This window comes from Bufo bufo, chromosome 10, assembly GCF_905171765.1.
Source record: "Bufo bufo chromosome 10, aBufBuf1.1, whole genome shotgun sequence".
Taxonomy (NCBI): Eukaryota; Metazoa; Chordata; class Amphibia; order Anura; family Bufonidae; genus Bufo; species Bufo bufo.
Window position 1 is genome coordinate 10,970,683 of NC_053398.1, and position 12,253 is coordinate 10,982,935.

The 12,253-nt window shown below is 46.8% G+C and overlaps 1 protein-coding gene across 1 annotated transcript in view; it reads right to left on the minus strand.

Annotated features, from left to right (window-relative positions):
* The window catches only part of SLC22A18 (solute carrier family 22 member 18), a 50,707-nt gene that overhangs the window by 21,414 nt on the left and 17,040 nt on the right, over nucleotides 1-12,253 (minus strand). Inside the window, 2 exon segments of the mRNA XM_040410659.1 lie at nucleotides 11,052-11,160; nucleotides 11,163-11,183. Coding sequence (XP_040266593.1) covers nucleotides 11,052-11,160; nucleotides 11,163-11,183 — 130 coding nt within the window.

Here is a 12,253-nt window from a genome sequence, read left to right on the forward strand (position 1 = left end):
TCAGAGGCTGCTGCTTGTCAGCCATCCCCCCCCATAATCTTCAGGAAGTAACCCCTGGTAATTGGGCAGATGGTGTCACCAAATGATGTTACTCTGCCCAGCGATTGTCTAGCATCCTTATTATCCCAGCATATAATGACTGCAGAGCTTCATAGGCTCATGTTATTGTGGTTAATTGTGTTAATTAGCAGCCATTTGTAGGGTGGGGCCCTAAAGCTGGGGCCTGAGACCTCACTAAAGAAGAACGAAGCTGGAAGCCCCTGGGCCCAGTACAAAACCAGTACCAGGGTCCCCACCTACCATATGCCAATTAGTGGGCAGAAGGGCATTTGGACCCCTGACTCACCTGGACCTGGGTACAACCACTGCTTTAAATCCCTGTGAAGGGAAATATTATTGCACAACTTGACATATTTGACATTTAGGACCCTGGGAAAACTGGGTAACACGTCTTTTAGGAGCCAAAATGACGGTCATATTTGCTGATACCCAGCTTTCCCACAACGAAGTATAGCTGAGGGGAAAAGCCCTGTAATCTATACAGACTGAGCAAACAAGATGTCCCCGGCTGGTTATCGGTCCTAGACCCAGGTCCGCCAGTTACAGTAACGCGGCGTGGGCCGACCAGTGGAGTTACATTTTTCTTGCATGACATCAGGAAATAATCTCCCTATTCTATGCAGAAATCAGAAGAAAATGCGATCATGTTGGCCGCAGAATAATACGCCTTCTGATGTGCACGGGTGAATAAGACGCCACCAACAATAGTGGACTGTTACAGCTAAATAAAGAATGACAACAAGCCAGGGACCGACGGCCATCTACAGAGAGATAGAGAGAGATAGATAATAGATAGATAGATAATAGATAGATAGATAGATAGATAGATAGATAGATAGATAGAGAGAGATAGAGAGAGAGAGAGAGAGAGAGATAGATAGATAATAGATAGATAGATAGATATGAGATAGATAGATATGAGTTAGATAGATAGATAGATAATAGATAATAGATAGATAGATAGATAATAGATAGATATGAGATAGATAGATAGATAGATAATAGATAATAGATAGATAATAGATAATAGATAGATAGATAGATAATAGATAGATATGAGATAGATAGATAGATAGATAATAGATAATAGATAGATAATAGATAATAGATAGATAGATAATAGATAGATAGATAATAGATAGATAATAGATAGATAATAGATAGATAGATAGATAGATAGATAGATAGATAGATAGATAGATAATAGATAATAGATAGATAGATAGATACTATATAATTAGTAGACTATAGGCTCTGCTGCATGCTATTAGAACTTTACACATTGGGGTTAGTGTCCCTTTAAGGCGCCATAACACTGAATGACCAGAAGATAGCAGAGCTGAATGTGGGTTATTGTACAAGGTCACAGGCCCGGTGGATGCTCATTCATAGTGGGGGTCCGGGGGTCACTCAGTGACGCTTGCAGAGAGCTTGCCAGGACATGTCTGACCACATCCGCTCTGCACAGAAGACCGAGGCCCTGTTCACACGATACCATTTTCCATGGGAAAGTGAAATCTGCCCACGACCCCCTCCGCCAGCCATCATCTGTCACACAGCACTGCTGCCCTCCTATGTGAAAAAGGAGTCTTGGGGTATGGAGACAAAATCTTCACCCCTATATTTGCCCCCCTGTATTCATGGGGTATAATGTGGAGTATTTCAGTTTTATGAAAATGGAGCTTATTCACCGTATAATGGAAAGTTCTACAATAGTTTCTGTTTCAGTAACATATATACAGTATCTCTGCTTGCTGTAAGTGGGTGGAAATATTCTTGTATATGTCCACATTCTGACATTCTAAATGAAGGCTTTCTAAAGCTGATGGTTTGTTACAATTGTGTCCAGTCTCAGCAATCTTCTAGGCTAGCCTGATTCATTTTAGCTGATACATTGTAGCAATCCACGAGGACAGCAGACAGATCTGTGCTGCTGCCGGCTGCTCACAAAGGATTCTCTAGAATGGATACAATTGTAACAAACCCTGAGCTGTGAAAAGTATCAGATCTGGACAAGTGTACAGCCTCTGGATACAAATAAGAATGTTACCATTCTCTGACAGCAAGCAGACATCTTGAAAGTGGAGAACAAAAGGGTTATTCCTATCTGAACATCAATGGAGCACCCGCAGGATATGCCATAAATGTCCGACATGTATGGGTCCCACTTCTGGCACCCACTCCTATCTGAAGATTGCGCTCCATTCACTGGGCTTCCGAAAATAAGAGCGCGTATCAAGGCCCTGATCTTGAGAAGGTAGCAGGTCCCAAAGGTGGGACTCACACCTACTTGAGATTTTTGCCATATGTTGTACAAAAAGGCCATACATGTCCAGATGGAACAGCCCTTTAAGGCTAAATGCACACGACCGTGGTGTGTTTTGCAGTCCGCAAATCGCGGATCCGCAAAACACGGATGGCGTCTGTGCGCGTTCCGCAATTTGCGGAACGGCACGGACAGCCTTTAATATAACTGCCTATTCTTGTCCGCAAAGCGTGAACAAGAATAGGACAGGTTATATTTTTTTTGCGGGGCCACGGAACGGAGCAACGGATGCGGACAACACACTGAGTGCTGTCCGCATCTTTTGCGGCCCCATTGAAGTGAAAGGGTCCGCCCCTGAGCCGCAAAAACTGCAGCTCGGATGCGGACCAGAACAACGGCCGTGTGCATGAGGCCTAAAATCCAGGACCCTGCTGTCTCCTCCTGCCCCGTGGCAGTGTGCATGCTGGGAGTCGTAGTTTCACCACAGCTGGATTGCCGAACGTTGCCGATCCCTGCTCTATATACGTACTGTACATAGCATCGCCTTGTGAATCTGCACTGTTTGTGGCAGCCTGTATTAGAGATTCCCCTAAAACAATCAAATTGGATTAAAACCTGTACAGAACTGAAACTCCTCACAGCTGAGGTTTTGTTACCATCGCATCAGTGCAGGACAAAAGGATCAGCCTAGACTGCATCCTGTTTAGCCCACAGAGGATGGTCTGGGCTGGAAACAACTGTGCCAGACCTTCAGCAGTGTGAAGTGGTACGTCTGTAAAGGTTTTTGACCTCTGTATGCAAAATAAAAACGTTTTCCATTCACTGACAGCAAGCACAGGCACCCTTTCACTATAGAATGATTCATAGAATCAGAAAAACCATTCCACGAATGTATATTTATTAAAGGGAAACGTGCACCGTGCAGAACGGAGTGATAACCAATATGGCTGCTATTACAGGGGTTGCCACCCAGCTTTTCCAGAATCCTGAATGGCCGTTCTGACAGGCTCTGAAACGCGTTATATGTCTGCTAGGAAATTAATAGACACCAAATCACCCAAACAGGGCGTTCCATCAAAATGAGAACAATCATCCCAAATGAATTGACATAAAACAGCAACGCACTGTATAACATAAGCCACGATGTAGGCAGCTCCTGTAGATCACAAGGTTCAGGGAATGAATCCTCTAGGACAGGCATCCTCAACCTGCGACCCTCCAGCTATTGTAACACTACAACTCCCACAATGCCCTGCTGTTGTCACGGATGGTGTACAGGAAACAAGACAATACCATATAAACAATGTCTCTCTGGATCCACAACTAAGGAACAAAGGGAGACCCCTGCAATAGACCTGCCGCTCTCCCTCACTGCTCAGCCTATGCGAACACCCCAAAGGTGGATGGCCGCATATCCACGTTCCTCGGCTATCTATTACCTGAAGACCCTACAATAGTGAGGGGACACGACCACCGGCTCCCTACACTGACACGGAGGGAGTCAGGGTCACCTGGATCCAGAAAAGACAAAATCATAAATACATAAACAGCACTTATCTTGCAGACGAATGACGACTGACAACTGACAACTGGGAACTGGGAACTGGGAACTGGGAACTGGGAACAGCATGCACACACACTCCAGGAAGTTGTATCAGCCGCACACTACTGCATTATGGGGAGGAACTTAAAGGGTAGCAATCAGTCCAACTGCATGACAGCTGAGATAGACTAACGAGATGAGAACTAAACCAAAACAAAGAAATTCAAGGAGGAGGATCTGAGAAGCTCCTGTGAGCGCTTCTCAGCTGTCTGGCTGTGACAGTACCCCTCCCTCTAGGAGTGGACTCCGGACACTCAGGGCCCACCTTCTCAGGATGGGACCTATGGAAAGCCCTGATGAGACGAGAGGCCTTAATGTCCGTCACTGGGACCCACATCCTCTCCTCAGGACCATAACCCTCCCAATGAACGAGGTACTGGAGGGAACCGCGGACAAGACGAGAATCCACAATCCTAGAGACCTGAAATTCAAGATTTCCATCAACCATAATCGGAGGAGGAGGCAAAGGCGAGGGTACAATAGGTTGAACATAAGGTTTCAATAAGGACTTATGAAAAACATTATGGATCTTCCAAGTCTGAGGAAGATCAAGACGGTAGGCAACAGGATTGATGACAGACAGGATCTTGTAAGGCCCAATAAACCTAGGACCCAACTTCCAGGAGGGAACCTTCAATTTGATATTCTTGGTAGACAACCACACCAGATCACCAACATTCAGGTCCGGACCAGGCACACGTCTCTTATCTGCCACACGCTTATATCTCTCACTCATGCTCTTTAGATTATCCTGAATCTTTTGCCAAATAGATGACAAAGACGAGGAGAATCTGTCCTCATCAGGTAAACCAGAAGACCCCTCTCCCGAGAAAGTCCCAAACTGCGGATGAAACCCATATGCACCAAAAAATGGTGACTTATCAGAGGACTCCTGACGACGGTTATTTAAAGCAAACTCAGCAAGGGACAAAAAAGAACACCAATCCTCCTGATTCTCCGCCACAAAACAGCGCAGATATGTCTCCAGATTCTGATTGACACGCTCTGTCTGGCCATTCGACTGCGGATGGAAAGCAGAAGAGAATGACAACCGAACCCCCAAGCGAGAACAGAAAGCTTCCAGAATCTGGAAACAAACTGCGTGCCCCTATCAGAGACTATGTCTGAAGGAATCCCATGCAATTTGACAATGTGGTCAATAAATGCCTGCGCCAGCGTCTTAGCATTGGGCAAACCAGGAAAAGGGATAAAATGCACATTTTGCTAAAACGGTCCACCACCACCAGAATCACAGACTTCCCCGAGGAACGAGGCAAGTCCGTTATGAAGTCCATGGACAGATGTGTCCAAGGACGGGAAGGAATGGGCAAAGGAAGGAGAGGACCTGATGGCTGTGAATGAGGGACCTTGGCACGAGCGCAAGTCTCGCAGGCTGCCACGAAACCCTCAACCGACTTACGAAGCGCAGGCCACCAGAATCTCCGAGCGATGAGATCCAGTGTGGCTCTTGCCCCCGGGTGCCCAGCAAGGACCGTGTCGTGGTGTTCTTTAAAATCTTGTGTCTCAAAGCGAGAGGCACAAACAACCTCCCAGGAGGACAAAGATCAGGAGCTTCTGACTGGGCTGCCTGCACCTCTGCCTCCAATTCAGGAAAAAGAGCAGAGACCACCACACCTTCAGCCAAAATGGGACCCGGGTCTTCAAAATTCCCACCTCCCGGAAAACAACGTGACAGGGCATCTGCCTTCACATTCTTAACCCCAGGGCGGAACGTAACAACAAAATTAAACCTTGAAAAGAACAAAGACCATCTGGCCTGTCTCGGGTTCAGACGCTTGGCTGACTCCAAGTAGGCCAGATTTTTATGGTCAGTAAACACGGTAATAGGGTGTCTGGCTCCCTCTAGCCAATGGCGCCATTCCTCAAAAGCCAACTTGATGGCCAACAATTCCCTATCTCCCACATCATAATTTCTCTCTGCGGAGGAGAGTTTCTTTGAGAAAAAGGCACACGGTTGCCATTTGGCAGGAGAGGAACCCTGAGACAAGACCGCACCCACCCCTACCTCAGAAGCATCAACCTCAACTATGAAGGGTAACGAAATATCAGGTTGTACCAGGATGGGAGCGGAAACAAAACTCTCCTTGATATTAGAAAAGGCCTTACGCGCCTCTACCGACCAGGAAGAAAAATCCGCCCCCTTTCTGGTCATATCAGTGAGTGGTTTAACAACAGAGGAATAATTCAAAAAAAATTTCCTGTAATAATTGGCAAAGCCCAAAAAACGCATCAGCGCCTTCTGATTCTCAGGAAGCTCCCACTCAAGCACAGCGCGGACCTTCTCGGGGTCCATGCGAAAACCAGAAGCGGAGACAAGAAACCCCAGAAATTGGATTTCTGGAACCGCAAACACACATTTTTCCAGTTTCGCGTATAATTTATTCTCCCGCAGGATGAGTAAGACCTGACGTAAGTGTTCCTTATGAGTCTTGAAATCAGGAGAAAAAATCAAAATGTCATCAAATACACTAATACAAATTTTCCCATTAAATGATAAAAAATGCTGTTGACGAAATGCTGAAAAACGGCTGGGGCATTCATCAAACCAAAGGCATAACCAAATTCTCAAAATGGCCCTCAGGGGTATTGAAAGCCGTCTTCCATTCGTCTCCTTCTCTGACACTAACCAGGTTGTATGCCCCTCTTAGGTCTAATTTGGAAAAGACTTTAGCCCCAACAACCTGGTTTAAACAGGTCCGGGATCAGAGGAAGCGGATAAGGGTCACGAATAGTGATATTGTTCAGCTCCCTGAAATCCAGACAAGGTCTTAAAGAACCATCTTTTTTCTTAACAAAGAAAAAACGAGCGGCAACAGGTGACTTCGAGGGTCGTATGTGTCCTTTTCTCAGACTCTCAGAGATATAAGCCCGCATAGCGACCCTCTCAGGTTGGGAGAGATTGTATAAACGAGATTTAGGCAGCTTGGCGCCTGGGATGAGATTAATAGGGCAATCATACTCCCTGTGCGGAGGCAAACCCTGAACTCCACTCTCAGAGAAGACATCCAAAAATTCAGAGAGGAAAGGTGGTACAGTCTTAGGCTACTTTCACACCTGCGTTCAGGTGTCCGCTCGTGAGCTCCGTTTGAAGGAGCTCACGAGCCGTCCTGAACGCAGCCGCCCAGCCGCAATGCATTCTCAATGGAGGCGGATCCACTGAGAATGCATCCGCCTGCCAAAGCTCAGCCTCCGCTCCGCTCAGTGAGCGGACACCTGAACGCTGCTTGCAGCGTTCGGGTGTCCGCCTGGCCGTGCGGAGGCGAGCGGATCCGTCCAGACTTACAATGTAAGTCAATGGGGACGGATCCGCTTGAAGATGACACCAAATGGCTCAATCTTCAAGCGGATCCGTTCCCCATTGACTTACAATGTAAAGTCTGAACGGATCCGCTCAGAGTACTTTCATACTTAGAAAATTTTCTAAGTTTTAATGCAGACGGATCCGTTCTGAACGGATGCGAACGTCTGCATTATCGGAGCGGATCCGTCTGATGAAACATCAGACGGATCCGCTCCGAACGCTAGTGTGAAAGTAGCCTTAGTAGAAACCTCAGAAACAGATGTTATGAGGCAATTCTCTCTGCAAAAGTTACTCCAAACATTTATTTGCCTCGCTTGCCAATCAATGGTGGGGTTATGTTTAGTGAGCCAGGGTAGCCCCAACACTAGAGGAGTAGGCAAACCGCTAAGGACGAAACATGACACATCCTCAACATGAGCATCACTCACAATTAAACGGATATTGTGAACTATGCCCTTTAATGATTTCTGAGAAAGTGGAGCTGAATCAATAGCAAATCAATATCCTTTCCCAAAGTGCATACCTGGAAACCATGAGTTATTGCAAATTGATTATCAATGAGGTTGACAGCTGCTCCACTATCCACAAAAATCTCACAAAAAATGCTCTTGCTCTCTAGCGCCACCCTAGCAGGCAGGACAAAACGGGAACTACAAGCAAACGGAAAACCTTCAATTTCCGCCTCAACCCTGCCAATAGTAACAGACGGAACTTTTTAAAAGATTTTTTCCTTTTTGTCTCTTTATTACTCCCAGAAAACTGCCTGAATCTCCTAGAGGGACAAACATTTGCCAAATGATTTATACCTCCACAACAAAAACAAACCCTCCCATGCGGGCTGAATCTTCTATTGTCAGAGGCAATCAACCCCAGCTGCATGGACTCCTGCTCAGAAGGGGCTGACAGCGACTGAGACCCCTGTGCACAGAATGAGACCGCTGCACTGTCCGGGACTGAGTATGACAGGAAGGAGAGATCTCTCCTCTCTCTCTAAGACGCCTGTCAATACGAACAGCCTGAGACATAGCAGAATCCAAGGAGGTAGGTCTTTCATGAAAGGCAAAGCATCTTTCAATCCCTCTGAAAGACCATAGCAAAATTGACTTCGGAGTGCAGCATCATTCCAACCCGTATCTGCTGCCCATCTCCGAAATTCTGAACAGTATATCTCTGCGGATTGTTTACCCTGGCATAACAGACGTAGTCTAGACTCAGCCAGAGCAATACGATCCGGATCATATATCTGACCCAGGGCTAAAAGAATTCATCCACTGAACGAAGGGGCCGTGCCCCCTCCGGCAGCGAAAGGCCCAGGACTGAGCGTTACCCTGAGCAGCGATATAATGATCCCCACCCTCCGTTCTTCATCACCAGAAGAATGGGGAAGAAGGCGAAAATGGAGTTTGCAAGCCTCTCTAAAACGCACAAAATTCTCACTACCCCCGGAGAACGTATCCGGGAGCGAGATCTTAGGCTCAGCACAAACTCCATGAACGCAAGCTGAACCGGTCACTTGAAACTGAGAAAAAGTCTTACGGAGATCAGCTACCTCCAAAGAAAGACCCCTGGAGGCGTTCAGCCAAAAGTGAAACCGGATCCATGCTTGAGACGGTTTTGGCGGCTGATAATGTCACGGATTGGTGTACAGGAAACAAGACAATACCATATAACAATGTCTCTCTGGATCACAACTAAGGAACAAAGGGAGACCCCTGCAATAGACCTGCCGCTCTCCCTCACTGCTCAGCCTATGCGAACACCCCCAAAGGTGGATGGCCCGCATATCCACGTTCCTCGGCTATCTATTACCTGAAGACCCTACAATAGTGAAGGGACACGACACCGGCTCCCTACACTGACACGGAGGGAGTCAGGGTCACCTGGATCCAGAAAAGACAAAATCATAAATACATAAACAGCACTTATCTTGCAGACGACTGACAACTGGGAACTGGGAACTGGGAACTGGGAACTGGGAACTGGGAACTGGGAACTGGGAACTGGGAACTGGGAACAGCATGCACACACTCCAGGAAGTTGTATCAGCCGCACACTACTGCATTATGGGGAGGAACTTAAAGGGTAGCGATCAGTCTAACTGCATGACAGCTGAGATAGACTAACGAGATGAGAAACTAAACCAAAACAAAGAAATTCAAGGAGGAGGATCTGAGAAGCTCCTGTGAGCGCTTCTCAGCTGTCTGGCTGTGACAGCTGTAGGCTGATACCTGTAGGCTGTTCGGGCATGCTGGGAGTTGTAGTTTTGCAACAACTGGAGGTCCCCAGTTTGAGCATGCCTGACTCTATATATACGTACTGTACATAGCATCGCCTTGTGAACCTGTACTGTTTGTGGCAGCCTGTATTAGAGATCCCCCTGCATGCCTGCTCTAGGATATTACATTAATAGTAGTCTCCTGTAGTTACCACTAGGGGGAGCTCATTGCATACAGATTTTCCCATTCAGTTCAGTACTATAGCTCTCCATATGTACCGAGCTCCTATAAATTGTATAGGAATTGGCAGCATAAAACCCCTTAGGCCGATGTGGGTTTTTAGGAATGTCTCATTCCTAGAAGGAGCTGTAACACTGATGCCTGTTGTCACCTTGATAGGGAATAAAGGAGTTGTCCAGGATGAGTAAAATATGACGGCTCTCTTGGAATCAGCACCATGTACTGTCCACAGGTTATGTGCGGATGTGGCAGCTCAGCCTCATTCACCTCAATGGAGCTGAACAGTAAAACCAGACACATTCCATGGGACCAGTTTGTGGTGCTGTTTCTGGAAGAAAGCGGCTATGCCGTTTTGATCTGGACAACCCCTTTAAGAGCCGAAGCTGCGAGCTACCTCTTTAACAAAGCCCAGGTCGTACAGATGAGCTGGCCACCTAATCTGTCATGTGATGCAGTTACCTATGTGACACTAGAGGTCAGTACATCTTGCACTGAAAATGTTACCTTTTGTTTAGAACTTGGGCTACTTTTATATTGTGTGTATAATATTCCATTCTATTCTATTTAGCCATTTCTACAGTCCTGTCTCATTCTGGAAAAGCTGGGTGAAATCCAATAGGACGGTCACCCCCTCGTCTCCCCCTGACCCCGCTCCCACATCACGCACACCTACCTTTCTCCTCAGGTTGTCACTGAGCTCACACAGACCTTTCAGGGCTGATACATTCCCCAGTGATGGCTACAATATAACTCAGGGGATCCACCATCCTGGATTCAAGGAAAGCTGTGTCATGGTGGCTGGTCTGGTAGTTAACCAATGTGCAGAGAAAAGTTCTGTAACTTCTAACCCAGTTTGTGTTTCGATTTTGCACCATCTCTGCATCATGTCAACAGAAAGGATGACTCTTAAAGGGGTTGTCAAGGTTGGAAAACACATGGCTGCTTTCTTACCTTAACAGCACCATCCCTCTCCATTGAATCCAATGGGGCGGAGGCTGCAATACCACGCAGGGGCGGTGCTGTTTTTGAAGAAAGCGGCCCATGTTTTTCTAATCCTAAACAACCCCTTTAAGTCTATCCAGAGTCTGAAAAACCAGTCCTGCTCACAGCTGAGGGTTTGCTACCACTGTATCAAGTCCATAAAATCTTCTGTGGAGGTAAACGAATCAGCGCAAATCTCTCTACTGTTCTGATACTTTGCTACAATGTTTCAGCGCTGGTAGAATGTATCTGCAGTCCAGACTGTATACAACTGTAGCAAAGCCAGCTTTGAGCAGGTTCCCGTTCACTGAGGTCTGTACTTGATATCAGACACATTTACTGATCACATTAACTAGTCCTCACCCAAATCTGGTAGCCAGGTAGCCTCCGACTGAAGATCCAACAATGATTCCTAATCCAAAGCAGAGGCCGAGCTTCCCTAAGGCACCGGCGCGTTCCTGGGCCGTGGTAGGTCAGTTACAATCATCTGGGCTCCTATCAAACAGAGAAGAATTATCTATATAGCATATAGTTACAAGTCAGGTGACAGGTGTTCTTAAAGGGGTTTTCCTGGTTGTCTGATATTGCAGACCTATCCTTAGGATCGGTCATCGATATCAAATTTTGCTGGGGTCCGACACCGGGCACCCCCACTCATCAGGCTGGGCTGTCCTGGTGAAGCGCTGCGGCCCCCCGCACAACTTACCTAAGCGCAGTGCCGTCCATTGGGTAGTGGCGGTGCTTGGTATTGGACCCTCCACGCCATCCACTTGAATGGGCAGAACTCTGCCTAGGCAATGTGACCCACGATTGTGAAGTCACTGGCCAAGGAAAAGAGGCCGCAGCGTTCTCACGGAATGCCATGGTCTCCCCAAAACAGCTGATCACCGGGAGAGTACTGGGAGGTCAGACCCCCACCGATCCTGAAGATAGGTCATCTCAGTACGGGTACTTTCACACTTGCGGCCAGAGGATTCCGTCAGGATCCAGCAATCCGGACGCCCAACTGATGGCATTTGTCAGACGGATCGTCTGACAAATGCATTTAAAATACCGGATCTGTCTCTCCGGTGTCATCCGGAAAAAATGGAATCGGTAGTATATTTTTTTTTTTTGGCATGCGCAGACCGGGAAAGCCGGATCCGTTTTGCCGGTACACTTAATGGCGGATCCGGCACTAATACACTTCAATGTAAATTAATGCCGGAATCCGGCATTCCGGCAAGTGATCAGTATTTTTTGGCCACCGGAGAGAAAACTGCAGCATGGAGCGGTATTTTCTCCATCCAAAAAAACGTAAAGAGGGACTGAACTGAAGCATCCTGAACGGATCGCTCTCCATTCAGAATGCATTAGGATAAAACTGATCAGTTATTTTCCGGTATTGAGCCCCTAGGACGGAACTTATGCCGGGGAAAACAAAAACGCTTGTGTGAAACACTTGGACGACCCCTTTTAAGTAATGTTTCAGTAAATACGTGTTTGTTTGTTTTTTGTTGCAATAAAAGTGAATAAAAGTTTCCGATTTATTTTCTGTATTATTTAGTGTGTTCATATATTTTCTG